Source organism: Puntigrus tetrazona, chromosome 7, assembly GCF_018831695.1.
Source record: "Puntigrus tetrazona isolate hp1 chromosome 7, ASM1883169v1, whole genome shotgun sequence".
Lineage (NCBI taxonomy): Eukaryota > Metazoa > Chordata > Actinopteri > Cypriniformes > Cyprinidae > Puntigrus > Puntigrus tetrazona.
Genome location: NC_056705.1, coordinates 31,624,851 through 31,643,076, shown reverse-complemented (window position 1 = coordinate 31,643,076; position 18,226 = coordinate 31,624,851). Strand labels below are relative to the sequence as shown.

General features: G+C 37.5%; 2 protein-coding genes across 2 annotated transcripts; one reads left to right on the top strand and one right to left on the bottom strand.

The window, feature by feature from the left end:
- Positions 1-194: 194 nt before the first annotated feature.
- Positions 195-3,134, bottom strand: LOC122348106 (N-acetyl-D-glucosamine kinase-like). Its single transcript, XM_043243370.1, is given in 10 exon segments — positions 195-434; positions 1,144-1,222; positions 1,301-1,398; positions 1,494-1,581; positions 1,681-1,763; positions 1,766-1,795; positions 2,460-2,570; positions 2,647-2,788; positions 2,871-2,969; positions 3,055-3,134. Coding segments are annotated over 9 exon segments (876 nt in total). The 5' UTR covers positions 2,931-2,969; positions 3,055-3,134; the 3' UTR covers positions 195-249.
- Positions 3,135-4,626: 1,492 nt separating this feature from the next.
- LOC122348102 (docking protein 1-like) lies at positions 4,627-16,079 on the top strand. The gene is given in 7 exon segments (XM_043243367.1): positions 4,627-5,011; positions 10,373-10,616; positions 10,619-10,665; positions 10,903-10,993; positions 13,535-13,665; positions 13,667-13,708; positions 14,660-16,079. Coding segments are annotated over 7 exon segments (1,713 nt in total). The 5' UTR covers positions 4,627-4,954; the 3' UTR covers positions 15,761-16,079.
- Positions 16,080-18,226: the final 2,147 nt, after the last annotated feature.

The window sequence follows — 18,226 nt, the reverse complement described above, 5'->3', positions numbered from 1 at the left end:
ATATAAAAACTATATAAATTTTTTTTTTTATGTTTTGCAATGTTTATTTAAAGAAAATATTTGATAACATTAAAAAAATACCAAAAATTACAAAAGTTTTTTTCTCCCCAAATGTACGGTTTGATTGTTGTTTAATATGATAGGAGTTTTGAGAAACACCACAAACAAAAGGAAAATCTTGAACCGCATCTCTAACGGTTTAAAAACAGGAAGTTCTCAATTCAAGCTCAAAGGTCCGTCTCTTCCAAATCACTGACTGAAGGTATGGCTGAAAAACACGTTGACGTTGGCTGAGTAGTCCAGAGGAAGGCTGGCTCCTGCATTCTGGGCCCCCATTTTGGCTCCACCCAGAGCAGACGACTGACGGAGAGTAAGCAGACTGTACTTTAGGAAGTGACTGGAACCATGAGCTTCTGAGAGGACCTGAGTGAAACCTGCAGCACAAAATACCACATCCACATCACAATGAATCTAAGCTGTGCAATTAATCAAATACTATTTGCAATAAAGATTTTGGATTCCAAAGACTATGAATACAAGATAATAAATATAACTGCATTTTCAATTTATATTTTGTTATGAATCCAGCGCACTCCTTTCTCAGCTTTCACTCTTCCCTTAGTATTTTTTCAAAGCGCGCTGCAACGACATATTTAATTTAATATATTTGTATTAATTGTTTTTATATAATTAATATTTTATTTATATAATTCATATGACTTTAGAGTTTTTTGACTGAATTATACTTAAAATTTTGTTACATAATCATGATTTCCGTATTGACATAACCAAGATTATGATTTTAAAAGCTCTTATGTTAATGTGGCCTTTAACACATCTGTCTTGTTTGGTCCAGAAACAAGACCTGTGTACATACGACAAATAAATAAATAAATATATATTTTAAAAAATATTTATTGTAGTGTTCCCCATATATTGTGCTATAATATATAATTATTTTTTCATATTGATATTTTTCATATTTTACATTATACTTACACTATATTTTTCATACTGTACAGCGTACATTTTAAAGAAGAAAAATGACCAGCCCTTATTTTTGTTTATTACTACATCATTTCTGCATCACTAATTTGAACTAATCTGTCTCTTGTGAAATTCAACACGGGAAGCTGAACTCACCGGCTTTCATCAGATCCCAGCTGTGCCACACAGAACCGACACACAGAACAGGCAAGCCCAGCTCACCACAAAACAGATCCTAAATGACCAAGAAATGAAAACGGTGAAATAAAACAAGAAACGGAGTGATGGAGGCTGGGAGTGAGTTTGTTTTTACCTTATGTACTTTAGGAAGGACAGCTACAATGTGGCGTGCAAGCACTTTTCCAGCTTCTGCGAACACGTGTTGGCATAGAGCATCACCAGCATTGCCACCTGATGCACAAAAAAATAAAAAATAAAAATCACAAAAAGTCATAATGTGTGGTATTAACATGCACACAACCTCACAGCACACATTTGAAGCAAACCTTCAGCTAATTTCCTACAGAACCCTGCAAAATGTGACTTCTGAAAGTTTCTGTACAAATGAGGAAGCATTCCCATCAAATCCGATACCTGGGGATGAACAAAAAAAACAATAAACAATGTGCTATCGCTTCTATTCAGGTATCAGATAAAGCAGAAGATGAAATCCAAAGAACAGTGATTCCTAACCTGGAAATACTCTTCCATGGCCTTCTTCACATAGGTGATGTCATGAGGGGGTGCGATTTAGAGGTTATCACTGGCATCAAAACCGCTTTTATAGCCAAGTGAGAAATCCAATATGCTACAGAAAGACAGACAGAGAGAATGTAAAAGCTTTCACGCCTAGTATTAACATCGGGGATCAGAGCAGAAATAGTCAATACAGATAGTTTGACAACAGATAAAGTGAAAATGCTTCATTAAAGTCACGTGAATGTACACTAAAAGTCTGGGAAACAAATGAATACTTTTTTTTTTTTGGTAAAGACACGTTCATTTGATACAGTGACAGTAAAGAATTCTATTCAATGAAATACTTTTGTTTCTGAACTTGCATCAAAGATTCCATGCCAAAGATTATTTTCACACACAAAAAGCAGCGCTGTTTTCAATACTTACAGCTAGAAATGTTACTAAGCATATTGTAATGATTTATGATGTATGTCACAAAGAAGACTGGAGTAATGGCTGCTAAAAATATAGCTTTTGCCATCACATAATAAATACAATTCTAAAAAACTTTTTACTTCATTAGCGATCACAATAAAATAAGATCAGTTATCCAGTGTTTAGAGGGCCAGAGTTCTTACCAGAGCACTTTTTTAGTGACAAAATAATGATTCACGACCTAAGCAGCTGATGGGACGAAGCCTTTGTAAGATAAGATAACATCTTTTTAAGATAAGACTGGGTGTGTGTGATCACAGCGCTGTTATGCCTATCAGTTTCTCTTTCCGTACTATTACCTGAGCCTTCGTCTCCCATCATGTGACCCCAACCCCCACAGCCAACTTGTGCCCCGTCTGGATTGACAAGCTTACAGTTCGACCCAGTGCCTGATATCACCACTATACCTCCTGTGACAAAAACATTCAGATACCAAATTAGATACCCATTAGATACCAAAGACAGTTGCAAAAACACTGCACCAACCACAGTCGCTGGCGGTAGCCATAGCGCCGATGGCGTCTGTTGTAATGAAGTAAGTTTGGCTCAGCTTGGGGTATCGCTCCCTCATGTCATCGATCAGCTTCTGGATAGCAGCTTTCTGCTCTCCTCCACTCAAAGACATACCCTGTCAGCACACAATGTGCACGGCTTTATAGCAAGCGGATGAAGGTGAATGTTGAGGATGACTGACAGATGAAAAGCCTCACCAGTGAACGAACCGGTGTGTTTGGGTCCAGCCCTGCCTTGATTTTAGCCCTCTGGACCATGTCATTGATTCCATTAATACAATTATCAACACCAACCAGCTATAAACCAATAGAAAAAGAGTTACACGAACATACACTCTTACGTACACACAAACACATATTAAAGTACGTTTATCGGTCTCACCCAGTGATTGGTACACGGCCCATCTGTCTCAGCGAGGATGTTTCCCTCAGCAGAAAGCAGTACTGCTGTAGAATGCGTCCCGCCGCTGGAAGAGAGCAGAGTATTGGGAAGCTTTCATTTCAAGCCACTTACTTTCTCTCAAGCCGCCATGAGGCACGCGCTTACAGCGAAACGTTTACGGAAATATGGATTTCGATAAGCGTGTATATACTGAAATGTCATTAAATTATGCATTATAAATTTCTTTAATAATAATGTTTTTTGTTATAAACTCACCCTCCACTCCTCCGTAGACCGCGCTCATCTCGCCTGCTTCCTCTTTAGTCACATGACCAGACTCAGTCAGCTGCTTAGAGTCGTCTTTCAGTGAACGACACACGGACTTTGACAGAAAAGCAGTTTTATTACTCAAATTCACATAAAATCTCGATTCACACCCATTTTTATCATCCGTCCATATTTAAAAGGAGATAAGATAATGTGATTCGTTTTTATGATATTTTATTAAATTTTTACACATTATTACAAGAATTCTTTGTTTGTAAAAACAAATAATTTGAAACATTTAAACTATAAAATCAAAATATATCTAAAAATAAAATAAACATACACGCAAGCATTACACATTCTGATCGGCAGATGGCAGCATGACTAAACGAATGTAGATCACGTGACTAGATTTACTATTAATTTTTATTAACTATTATTAATTATCGCCATTTTCATCCTTAAAAACCGCAACAACAAACTAAAAATACTGTTATATAATATGAAATATTTTTAAAGAAAATAATAATATTAATAAGAATAATTAAAATCAAAACAATAACGGAAAACGACAGCGGAAAGTCTAACGTGAATGTCAAGCTGACTTTTTGTGTCAGTGAGCAGTGATTCTGTTACTTCCTTTGCCTCCCACTGCGTTTGTGATTCACTCTTTGCTGACCCACATGACATGTCCGTCTGAGGATGAAATAATATTTTACAATGAAAACGCACCACCACAAATTGCTGATATGCGGTTGTATAAAGTTTTGCAGAAATCTCTGAATCACAGACACCAACTTTATCTTAGTAGTGCAGATGATTCACTCTCAGAATCATCCAGGTCTCGCTATTTATTCACTGCATTTTACTTATTTACTCTACTTTCTGATTTAATAACTTTACGCCTAAAAACCTATTTCTTCAACCCATTATACTTCATACCCTTTCCATTTTTTTTTTCACAATTAAATTTTTTTCTAACGGAAAACCAAATGTTTATGTTTGCAAAGTATGTAGAGTACAAGATCGAGGATGAAAGAAAATGAGAAATATGAGAAACAGCCCAATGAATGAATCCTTTCCAAAATAAAAAGACGAAGAACACTAATAGAACCATAATTAACGCAATGCTAAATGTTTTGCTAATGTGGGAAAAACTACATAATGGATGCAATTACAGACTAAATGAATGGACGTACATTCGGTGACTGCACCTGTCTTGTTATTTCTCACTAATATGATATCATGTATTTAGAAAAAGTGTTATAATTTCAAGTGAAAAGGTTTGAGGCGTCACGCTTTGCCTGTGTTTGGGCTGAGGAGGAGGTGGGAGGAAAGACTGTGGGCGCGCGCTTCCTCTCTGTGAGAGAGAGAGAGAGAGATCAGCAACAGAGCAGCGTCTCAAAAGCCAGGACCAGCAGCATGAAAACTTTTCGTTCTAACAATTCTCCTTTTCCCTCCAAACATCACTTTGACTTCTAGAAGAGTCTTAATGAATTCCCGTCGAAACGCCCCTGAAAGTAAAACTTAGCCAAGCGGAAGTTCGCGCGGTAGGAAATCGGAAAAAGTCGAAAGATTGAGAACTATATAATAATCGTTGATCTTGCTGTGAGAGCGAGAGAGCATTTTGAAAATGGACACTCACGTTAAGGAGGGACAACTGTACGTCCAGCATCAGAAGTTTGGAAAGGTAAGTGCTTGTAGGGTTTTATTGAAGAGGCTTTGACAGATCAAGATGCGTGACATAATAAACTGGAGGATCTTACAAAACGCATGTGCCAAGTCTTAGATATGTCATCTTCGTATTCACGTTTGAAAAAAGTTCTATATTTTGTCACTAGTTTTATTTAGTGACTCGGTAATGGCATATGGTGTAACCATTAAGTAAAAAAAAAAACCCATAAATTAAAATGCAATGCTTTTCTAGCACCTTTAATACACGGAAACGTGCAAGGCTGCAATGCACATATCAGGTATTTCTTTAAGCTGAAAGTATGGTTATAACAAATGTAACCTAATTTTTATTATCTATTATCTTACGTCTGAAACATTACTACCAAGATATCATGTGACATGAAATAAATAAATAATGACCTTGACACACAGTCATGAGAGTCTGATGAAGTGTTGTGATTATGTCACATGACAATATACTGAAACTTAATTGCATGACTGCTTATTTTTAAAGTGAGAAATACAATAAAAATGAACGCTGAATGCATCCTCCCCCTAAAAATATCAGCATATTAATGACATAATTTAAGATGCACATACATATTTACATAGACGCATGCATGAATGATTTAATATTTAATTTTTTAAAAATTCCAAATTTATAGAACTTACAGTGAAAATGTATCCAATCGTACAGAGAGTCCTACAACATCTACCAAAAATGATTAATGATTTAAATATAAACGTAACATTTAAAGACTCCTCTTCCTCCTCTGCAGCATGAGATGGTCACATGAATGAGTGAATAAGCTCTCAGCGTGCGTATTCTGTGCTTTTGTGCCACTAACAACATAAACACAGAGTTAAGACCGGACAAACAAGCTTTTCTTTCTCGTGAGTGATATCTAACCAAGAGCAGGTTACATGTCCAAATGATTTCCACTCTCTTGAGCGTCCATGTGCAGTGGAAAATGCTGCATCACAGACGCATGACCACAGAAGCTTCTGTTTGTTTTCTCTCTCGATTGAATAAGCGAGGCATGTATTTTTGTCATTCTTTAGAGTCACATGTCTTCAGTCAGACCTGCGTTGGATCAAACATTTTGCCGGGGCCGCGGCTCGTCATTAATTTATCGTTCACTTCCTCTGTCTGCCTCTGTCTGAAAGTTCTTTGTTATGTGGAAGTAAGCAAATTACGAGCACAGCTACATGTCTTCGCCCTGAGGCCACAGCGCAAATTCAAATCTAGCGTTAATGGACTTTAATGCCGCCGTTCATTCGCGTAGGTTTCGCTCAGATCGGGGGCCCGTGAAGGTTTTGGCATAGTTTAATAGCAAGTACAAGATATCTCGTCAACAGTAACGCGGCTAAAAATAATCTTGTGTGCGTTATGACACTTCTTTAGGAGCTCGGAGGCTGAAGACAGACTCGCGGTGTGATGGGCAGACTCACGCTGGGAGAACGTTTTACATGAAGGCCTGAAAGATAAATTGTTCTATACTTGCAGCTGAAACTGATTAAATATGACCAACATAACAAATGCAACAGAGTGAGCGAGAGATGTTGTGGAGGAGATGTTCTATTGAGGTCAAGCATGCAAGCGGTCCCTGGCATCATTAAAAAAAAAAACAAGGTTGCACTTTAGGAAACCCTAAAATGGCCTTCATTGCTGTTGTAGAGTTTTGTTCGGTGATGAAAGTCAAATGAGTTTGGATAGTTTCGCTGGAGGCTGGAAAAAGCATGTTACTTTTTACAGCCATAGGCTCATGACTGTTTCCCACGGCCCAAGGTTTAGTAACCGAGTACTCTGTTTAATAAATAATCAAAGACATAGCGTACAAGAAATGTTAAGCACTAATGAATTTAGTTGCTTTATTGTATAGTGCAGGTTGTAGTTTTTTCAACAATCAAACAATGATATGTTTGAAAGAAAGGCTGTGCAAAGTTTTTAGAGATACGGTGTTTTTGCATCCACCGACAGAACAACGTCTTGAGTTTGACAGTCTCTTCCTCTTTATCTAACAGCCCTATCGCTCTTGTGATTGATGGACAGACATTTTTGGTTCACGATGCACCTCAGTGAGCGTGCTACATGCGTTTACAGCATTTGACCAGAATAAAAACCCAAGGACTTGTTGGGTTAAAAGCGTGAGTGAATGTTTAGAACTGAAGAATTTAAGACGCATTCGAATTGCAACTTGTAGTGTTGGGTTGCTGTGGTAAATTGAAACGTTAACTTATTTAAAGTAAATATTTTAAGCCTTAGGTATTCACTGTTTGTCCAGGCTGCTCTTGTAAGAAGCAGTACTGAATACACAATGTGAGTTTTTTTAACCTGCGTCCGTCAAGCCACCAAACACTTGCTAATTCTTGCATTTTCCGCCGTGAACAAAGAGTTATATTTCACAGAGCTTCAGGAGTTTGAGCTTTTGCTAATTATTTGAGAATTAATATGTAATTCATACTGTTGAATGTAACCTTTCTAATGCTGGTCTTTGGAAAACAGTTGAAGTTTGATCCAGATTGTCCATGTTCATTTCTATTTTCATAAATGTAAATGTGTCAGAATACCCTTTTGGCGATAACTAAATATTTGCTGAAGGGATCATTAATTTGGTGCCGTGTTAGAGATAAAGTTAATGTTTTATCTATGAAAATAAATAAATAAATAAATAAATATATATATATATATATATATATATATATATATATATATATATATATATATATATATAAATATAAATATAAATATATATATATATATATATATATATATATATATATATATATATATATATATACGGATGAACTTTGAAGTTACTGAATCATTCACATTTGTGACATTAGCTACATATTCACAGGATAGTCACTGCATGCCCTGTGCAGTTTACTGTTTTACATCTGTATGCTTTGCTAGAAGACTTTTTTTAAATTTCTAGTACTTTGAGGTTAAAGGTATTTTACTGCTACAATATTTTCACATAAGCTGTATGTTACATACTTTTACATAATCACGAAGCCACAAAATGCAGCAGAGCAGAACTTTCAGATTACTTTTGGTTGCTGATTTAAGGAAGTTATCAGTCTCTTTCTTTCTTTCTGATCATTTGTATAATTTCCATCCTGCACTGCGCATTCTTCAAGTGATGCCTTATATGGCTATAAAAAGATGCTTTGTAATAAATAATTTAGCCCCAAGTTTTGCATTGGTTTAAGGGATCTGCGATGCGATCTGCATGATTTATTTCATGTAGAGTTTAGTTAAACCGAGGTTTGTATCCATAGGTATTGGTTTAGTCGTGTTGGTACAGTCCTCACTGAGTGCAAAGTTAAATAAAAGGGGCAGTTTTTAAAAGGAACATGGATGCACAAACACCTGCGGCGTGTGGAGGAAACAGTGCATGCTGGGTGATCTCATGCATTACGACATCCGCTGTCTCTACAGTAGCTTTTGGCATTGCGCAATGGTCAGGTGTTGGATGCTGTCTAAAATGTATACACTGATTTATTACACTGTTTTATCTTTCAGCTTCTCCTTGGATTCGGTCACTTGCAGAACATTAACCCTTCACTTGATGGTTGAACTCTCATGACTGTCTTGTTGTGCACAAGGGCTTGATTAAGGCAGATGGACGCTTGAATGAACCAACAAGACTCCTATTCAGTACGCTGAAAGTTACTACTGAGGAATGTAGACTTGTGAATAGAATTGTGGTGAGGTTGGATCGCCATTAAAGTGAAAGTATAACATTTCACAGAGTTTCACAGCAAATCACTTACTGCAAACTTATGTTCATCAGGTTACAGATTAAAGTCCATTCCACATAAACTCTGACGCTCATAAAATGATTCTAGAAGTTTTGTCCAACTGTTTTGAAGAGACATGATGAGCAAATGCTACTTTTGAATATTTTACTATGAAACTATGAACAGATATACATGCTACGTGTCAAAATGTGCATAACTGTGATGCTGGAACTGTGAACTTGATGTCATTCACCATACAGAGCCACTGAGTGCAGGACTGTGGCATCTTTCAAATATTCATTGATTACTATGGTAAATGACGTCAAATCAAACTGCTACAATATGGCGGATGGCCCATAGAAGGCCCATAGAAACTGATGCATCTAGGTGCGCGTGTGTGTGTGTGCGTGTGTGTGTGTATATATATTCACATTTTTCCTTTTAGAATAAAAACATTCATATTTTTATTAAAATTGCTCCCTTTGAAAACTTTAGCTATAAATCATTTTAGCTAAATGCAAGTACTGCTCTTTTGCCAAAATTTCCATTATCGCTGAATCTGTCTACACTGCGTGGTGAATCTCATATTTAGCTACAATGAGAGCATTTTAATAGTTGTACTTGGATGAATCTTATTTTATATGTAAAGAGGTTTCTCAATGATAGCAGAAAGGAGAAAGAAACCCAAAAGTTTTTAGTTTTTTAAAAAAAAGTCAATTATGACTGCTGTTGATGTAACGTGACCCCTGTAAGATGTCACAATGCTTTCTTAAATTTTACGTATTAGCCTGGCTTTGGAAACGTGTACACTGCATCAGTGAATACAACAATCTGCATATGAATAGTGAATCAACTTTTTTTATGGTCTTTATTTTTTCTTGTTATGTTACAAACAATGTGAGGAACTGACCCACACTCCTCCTCTCTCTCACACACACCCATATACACATAGATGTCTTTTGTTTGCTGCAGAATTAGCTTTTCGCTGTCCATCTGGAGGAAGAGAAGGGGCTTTAAAGTCATTGTCAAGTTCCTCTTGTTGACCTTAGCATTATGATCCAGATGCTAAATAAAGAAAGTGACACAAATGTGGTTTTCTTCTTGCGGAGATTTTACGGCCTACAACTAAATATGTCTAAAGAGTTTTCTTCCATAAACAAATGATTGAAACAGGGTGCGTGACTTGATCTTGTTGATTGGATGGCAGATTTGAAAGTGATCGTGAAATCGATTTTAAGGTTACCGTTGGAGAAACCAGCACATATTAGCCATTGTGTAGTTGACATTTTGACCGGCTCAAAAAACAAAACAATAAATGATTACATGATACAGTAAAAGAAAACGGATGGAGTGATTTTTCCAATTCACAAAGAACCTTTAACGTGGTTATCAACCTGAGACAACATGTCAACAATGCCAATGTGTCCAATGGTGTGACAGCAACCAAAAAAACCTTTAACATTTAGTATAAACCTCTCTCATGCTATTTGTAACTCTAAGAACGAAGATGCATTGAAGACAGTGTTTATTTGTCAAGTACCCATGTATTTTCAGATATCTTTAGACCCAAATGTAAATAGCGGTTGAATTCATCGTAAATTAAAAACGTTCTCTTTTCCTTCTCTCGTAGAAATGGAAGAAAAACTGGTTTGTGCTCTACCCTGCGAGTCAAAACGGCATTGCACGGCTGGAGTTTTATGATTGCTCGGGCAGCTCCACTGATAAACCTAGCACTAAGAAAATGGACAAGAAGATCATTCGTCTGTCTGAGTGCATCAGCATACTTCCTGCTGTCACTGAAACCTGTCCCAAAGAAAACATGGCCGCCTTCTGTGTGGAGACCAATGACAAGACTTATGTCTTTGCAGCTGAGAAAACGTGACCAACGAGTGGGTGGAGAAGATGTGCGAGATTGCTTTTCAGGTAAGATGACATCATGGACTTTTAACGGTTTTGTTCACTTTGAGGGCATAATTCCAGCACAATAAGTAAATAATTATAAAAATACAATTAGCATTTTATATAGCCTGGATTTTTCTTCATGTGATTCAACCATTAAGGCTTGAGAATTTCCAAAAGGAAGGAAACAGCTGCCTCTATACTACATCTGCATCTCTCTCTCGTTCTGTCTCACTTTCTTTCTGTCTTTATTGGTCTTAGGGAGGAACTGGTTCTCTTGTTAGTATTGACTCAAATGGACAGCAAGAGCTTCAAATGGCAGAAAATCTAATTTATTTCTCCAGAGAGGAAGGTAAGAAGCAACATGTGGCACAGTATGAATTTAATCATGCTTTTAAGTGTTTCCACCAACTTGTGTGAGCCAGCTGGGGTTTTTTTTGAGCTATACAGGTCCAAGTGCACATTCATTAATACAGCGTAGAACTTGATGTCACAGCCACAATCAATTCAATTGCTAGACTGAACTTTAATGCACACCTAGACACACAATACTGCTCTGAGTGAGTAGTCAGAAATGTTCTGTCAGATGCAAATGGACTGCACGCAAATTCCTTGCTCATGTTAGTCATAACGTCTGAAATATTAGAGCTCTTGAACGTGGTTGCACTTTGTCGTTTCCAGAAAGACCTAGTCGGCTGTGTCACACTCATTTTATTTTAATAGTCCCAGAGTAAACGGCGCAAAGAGCTAAGAAATGAAATGGAGGACAGAAAGTGGAGCAAAATCTCAAGCATTTCCTCTGCCCCCTCCTTTAAGGCTGGCACTCACTTCATCCAGTGCAATGCTAGGTAAACAGTCAAGAAGTCCACTCACAAACTACCTCCTGCTCCTGCAGTGCATTCTCAAGTGTTTCTAGGGAAATAGTTTGTGATCACTTCTGTTTTTAGTAAGGGCAGCACTGACTTCCTCAAACAGAGTTGGAGCTGACATTTAAAAGGCTTGCAGCAACACAGCCTTAGCACTAAATGATCTCATTTGTATAGAGCATTTCTGGTGGATATTAGTATAACGCATGTCGGTGCCCCGTCCAGTGTCTGCTGGTGTTTTATTTGAAATCCAATCCAAAGATAGACAGGAAAATGAAAGAGGATTAGAATGGAGCAACTGGTTTAGTATTTTTTAGAGGCAGAGGAAAGTAGGGTAATCAGCTCTTGGCCTGTAGTCTCTGATAAGCAGAAGTATATCTTTGCTGAACTTAGCAGGGAAATAGCATGCGGGACCCATCATATGAAAAACATCCTGGTTGTACTTTTGTTTTTACATCGTGGATTGCTGCCATGTGATTTGATAAAGACCAGCGTTGGCTAATTTCCTGAGATTCAAAGAACTTTCGGTTTTACTTAGAAGCCACGCGCAAAATTGTTATAAATTATATAGAACAAATTTCGGCTTTATATTGTCAGATGTAAATTATATGACCAGCCAAGCCTAGACTGTTAAACGTGGACATTTAGGTATTAAAATTATAAATGCTATAAAGCTGCTTTGAAATGACGTGTATTGTAAAAAGTGGTATGCAAATAAATAATTTTGTCTTACTCACCTGGGGGAATGTAGCTACATATATTTTGACTCCATTTTAGTTACTGATAAACCTGTTGGTATCTCGGAAAGGAGTGACATAAAGACTTGAATTACAGAAAAAATGTTCTTTCATCTTTGAGGTTTTTAGAAAAAATATCTTATAAATATCATATTTGATAAACTTTTGTACACCAATTCAGTTATTGTTTGGCAACCAACATGCAGAACCAAACACACAACATGTAAATGAAATCACAGAGGACTCCAGACCCTCAGGACTGTGTCAAGGTCAAGAAGTCAGTAGAAATATCAGATTTAACCTTTTAATAAAACCATAAAATACTTTTTACTTTAAGAAAAAATACATTTGAGTAATATTTTGATGAATAGAAGATCTAAGATCTTAGAAGATTCTTTGTAACACTTTTACATGCAAAACCCAAAATACATGTCCAAAATATTTATAAAGTATATGTACAGATTACTTCTTTTAGTAGGTTAGCCATTTTTACTTTTACAGTTTATATTCACATTTAAATACTGTATGTACTGTACTGTAGTAGTGCAAGGCATGGCATTTGGTTCTATTTGTTCTTTCCACATGTGCAGCAAAGTACATTTTGTTGTCCTGGTTGGTTAGTAAGCTATATCACACGTGGAGATGCTGCCGGTCTTTTCTGACAGCAGCTGGAGTATTTAAATTGATCATTTTGGTGGTGCATTGTAATCCAGAAAGGTCCATCTTCTGTGACAATTCCCTCCTAGTCAACAGTAGTTTACAGGTAACACTAATACACACTATACACAGTCATGCAATGGTGACATTAACATTTTGAGAACAAAGTATAACAATAATAACAATTAGCATGGTTTAATGTGATATAAGCTAAGTGTTACAGTGTTAAGTACCAGAACATCAGTTGGTCAGAACAAAAGTGGCAGACATGTTACTTATTCGGATCGTACTTGACAAGACGTAGAATCTGTGATTCCCGAAGTACCATGAATGTCCACACCGGTGCAGTGGTGCGATTAGGTGCAATCAGCCACGCTGAGGATCGGTGCTGATGCAGAACCCTCGTGAAGATGATCATTTCTCACATAACTGTAATTGGAGGTTTCAAATAGAGATTGCAATAAAGAGACAAGACTTACGCACTTCAGCTGTAAAGTTGATACGATTTTTCTGTTCTTTATCGTGCTTTTTTTGTTCTTGTCATTGAGGCATACAAATGATACCTCACCATTGGTAATAGCGTAAAATGTAAATCAAATACACACTTTCAGTTGAAACTGTTCTGTTTTGCAGTTAATGAGTTTTGGGTGAGTGTCCAGAGGACAGAAGCATCAGAGCGCTGTGGTCTCTCTGGTAATTACTGGCTCAGGGCTAATGTGGACAACCTTATCCTGAAGGACCCCAAGACTAAAAAGGATTTACTCAGTGTGGCCCTACAAGCTTCTCCGGCGCTACGGAAGAGACAGGGTGAGTTTTAGTCACTTCTGTTTTTGAAATGTCCTCAATTAAAGCATACTTGGGTTTCAAACCAATAAAAATCAACGTGAATCGCTAACGGTGATCAATTGCATGATATTTAATGCCGATTGAATTTCCTCTGTGGGATGGTAACAGGTGATAGATGACATTCAACGCTGACTGCATTCAGTCATAGCCTTGACTTTGTAAATATGCCGCTCTCAGACAGTCACTCCTTATAATGTAGTCTGATTACAGTGTGTCTAAATTAATCTAACGGCTGTTTGCATTAACACAGCATAGTTGCGAACAGCTGGCCTCATGCTACAGATGACATATAAAGCAGGAACTTAAGCCACTGTTGTTTCCAACTCTGCTTCCTGTCATTACTATAGAAACTGCCTTGGTACAGGAAGCTGGCCTTCCTCTCTCCTTTATGAGTGGGTTGAAGGCAGAGCTAATGTGGTGAAATGAATGCAGGTCATGATGGTTGAAAAGACTGTAACACTTTAGTGGAGCAACCCATTTTCAATGTTAACTAGTTGCTTACTAGCATGCATGTTACTAGCAATTATTAGTACTTCTATTAAATAAAATATATAAATGGAACAAACACTACTGATACAATTACTAAAATTACTATAAAATATATCAATCTAAAACACAATCTAATAAAAATCTTTATAATTAAATCTGTAATAGTATATAAATAATAATGAGAGGACGTTTTGTCTGATGAAGAACCTGCACGCTTGAATTTCATTCATTTTTGTATCCTTTTAGAGCTTTGTTGTTGCCGACTTTACATTTAAAACATATTTAAATAATATTGAAATTACAATAACGTGATGACATCTATTGGAGGTTCATTCAAAAGCAAGTTGAATGTCCATGTGCATAAATAAATAAATAAAACAAAAGTAATAAAATATCCCTAAATCTTTGTCACATTCTCTGCAGGTTATGTTCTCTTTTGAAGCCGGGAGAAGATGTGAATCTGGGCCAGGGAACTTCACCTTCGAGACAAAGCAGGGAAATGAAATATTCCACATTGTTGAGAAATCCATTCGGGAGCAGAAAGCCCAAGCTGAAGAACGACATCAAAGTTGTCCATCATTAGACTCTGACTGCCCAGCTCTCCAGCAGATCCGTGCTGCCATCTCAGAAGCAAGCAGTCGTGAACCAGACGGAGATTCTGGCGGTAGCAAGCCTGGGTCTCACCGGATGGTGTCTTTAGTAGAAAAGGAGAACGATGGGAAAAATTTAAAGGGCCGAAGCCTTCCAGAGCCGCCACCTCCCGTTGGTGGGACCCCACCGCGATCTCCCATGCCACGTGGGTCCAAAAACCTCTTGGAGGACCAAGGGAGTCTATACTCGGAGCCTGCCGACTCTGTCCGCCAGCCCAGTCCAGGAGACTGTTTATACTCAGACCCGGTGGACAGTATTAAAGTCATGCCCACTCCTAACCCACGCCTCAGACCCACTGGTGACGATGGGGCTAGCCGCCTCCCAGGCATTAAGCCTGATCCATTCTATTCAGACATCTATGATCAGATCAGTTTGGACTTGGTGCAGAGGACGGTGGGATTGGGACTCAATGGGCGAAGCAGGTATCCTGCAGATGGAGGTCCAACAGAGCACATCTACGATGAGCCAGAGGGACGTGCCGTATCTGCTCAGCCTATCATCATGCTTTATGACGAAGCACATCCCTGGAGAACCAGGGGAATGGAGGAGCCTCAAGGTCACGAGGTGGCTCAACAACCAGTGCCAGTGCCCAGACCAAAAGGCCCCAAACCTGTCACAGCACCCAAACCAGGTAAAGTAGCACTCCCCAAGAAAGACCCTCCTCCGCTGCCTCAAATTAAAGGCAGTGCTAACCTGAACAACAATAACAGTAGCAACAGCCATAACAACAAGGAAAGTGACAGAAGAGGTGCTGGTGCGGGAAACAGTGTGGAGCTTTACAGTAAAGTATCTAGACATCAGTTGCCTCCGAATGCGTGGCATCCTACCATGCAGCCTCCAGACATCATCTATGACAACTTGGGTGACATTTGACCTAACCTTTTCATTTAGTCAGTCTGGTCTTCTTTTCCTTAACCTTCAGATGTTTCATTGAAGGAAAGGCGTTTATGGTTAACAAGGGAGTCCTCAGCGCCAGTGCTCGGATCGAAACCTCAGTCATGTAGTCAATGACAGTCCGAATGATTGAGAGCTGAGACTATGCAAAACTTTTATGTGGATAATGCCCTCTGAAAGGGCTTGTACTGGCACATGCCAGATTTTTGCACTTCTTGGGCAAAGTAATCCTGTTTTGTAAATTTGAGTCTGTGACTTTTGTATCGGAAGAGATTATAAAGCACTTGTCATAACACTCTGCTCCTGGAGAATTTGAGTGTTGTTGTGTGAATGTTATCTGCCAGAAGCAATTTAACGGTTAAAGTGCAAAGCCGTTTTTGTACGTACAAACCTTGCATTGTTTTGCATGGGGATTGTAGCAAAAGGATACTAATCCACTGCTCTAAATGTGTGTGTGTGCGTGCGTGCGTGTCTGTTTTATATATATGTGCGTATGTGAATGAGTCAGCAGCTGTGCTGTTGTTTAACATGATGACGATGATAATAAAAATTATAGTATAACGGAATTCTCTAGTTATTCTTACTTTTCCGTTTCCAAAAATGTGCAAGTACATGCATATCGAAGGAAAAATCTGGACTTGGGTTTGTTACGAGGGCATGAAATCACCCTGAATGACCGGGCCCTCATTCTCAGTCCCTTATTCATCTAGTCCTCCGTTGTCCTGAACAGTGTCTGACATCTGAGGGATAATCCTGATGCAAAGTGAATATTAACCATCTGTGTAAAATAGGGGCCTTGCTTCAAATGGGAGTTAAATGTTGGCTGAGTTAATATGTGTCTGCCTGGCAATGTGTGAAGGTACAGACTGTTCCCTGTCCTGTTTTCTTTCTCCTTCGCCCCCTCACTCATTTCCTTTTGTCCTCTCTCAGTCTCCCCAAGTCTTTCTTTTAGGATTTTTTTTCTTTTGAGCGGACCGCCAAAATCTGATCTATTCATCACATTCTGCTGTATTTTCTCAAAGTTTTGTGCTCTTAAGCAGAAAAGCAGTGAATGTGTTGACAGAGCAGAGTCCTTCATCTAAAAAGAATGCATTCACGTGGTCCAAGGTTTGACTTGTTTACCATCGTACTGGGCTGCAGTGTTTCATTTTTAACAGCGGATTACTCATAGGTATTAAAAAGGAAGTGGACTGACAATATCTCTTTTCCACTCTTTTTACCATTGTCATTTGCAGTAGGTTATTTAATTTAATAAGACAGTTACTTGTTGTTGGATGTAATACAATCATACTGACTAATTATTGGAGACAAGCAACGTTTTTTATAAACTTGGTTCATGGTGCTAAACGGATGCTTTCTATTTAGAGACCTGTGATACCACTAGAGCTTTAAATAGCTTGTGTGTTTTAAGGACGTCAAGTTAACAGTTTCAGTTTTAGCATCATGTGAATAAAAAAAGTTCAGTTTGGTTCATGCTTTGGTTCAGTTTGGATGAACTTCTCGTGTTGTGCTAGTTCCTGTTTTGTTGAATGTTCCGTTTATGTTTTCGTTCCGCTGGCCGCTTGATGCTTGGATAACCAACGGAAAACAGAACTGAGCTGTTGTTCTCTGATGTATGAAGCAAATGATGGGGAAGTGCATTCGTTGCTGTCTTTCAACCAAAAGAATCTCATAGTAGGATCAAATAAAATCTGCACTGTACTTGAAGAACACATCAGTGAGCATATTTGCATTCATGTGCGTTATGTATTCCATTGAAGGTTACATTTATTCAAACATTTTCTTGATAACCCTTATTACTGAATCTTGGTGTAATTTAATATAATCAATATGGTTAGACAGCATTAATGTATAGTAAATATAAATTATACTGTTAATCTACTGTATATTATGTAGTAATATACTGACTTTAAAAAAATCAACAAAAATGACAGATTTTTTTTTCTTTTTTAAAAGATAACCAATTATTTTCTCAAGCCAGTTTTTCCAACTTTTAGGCTTGCCTATTTAATTTTATTCCCATGTAAAATGTCAATTTACTTTATTTTAAAGTCTCTAAACTAGTTGCTTATTAGCATGTATATTGCTAGAATATTAGCCATTTATTAGTAGTAATTAAGCACATATTAATGACTTGTTCTACATCCATAATCCTACCCAAAACCCAAACAACTATATTATTATATCATTATTCTAAAGAGTTAGCAAAAATGTCAAATTTTTATTACATTTTTATTTTATTCTTAACAGGCAAAAACAAAACAAATAGCAGTGATAATTTTAAAACCACGTATAACACAGTGTTAATAAAGATTTAATATAGAGCTAAAATTTAAATAAAAATTTACAAAGATTTAGAAGAATAAAAAACTATTATAATTCTTAACCCATGCTTAAATCGTTACTTAAACAGAAGTAAAGAGACATTTGAAAAACAATTTAAAA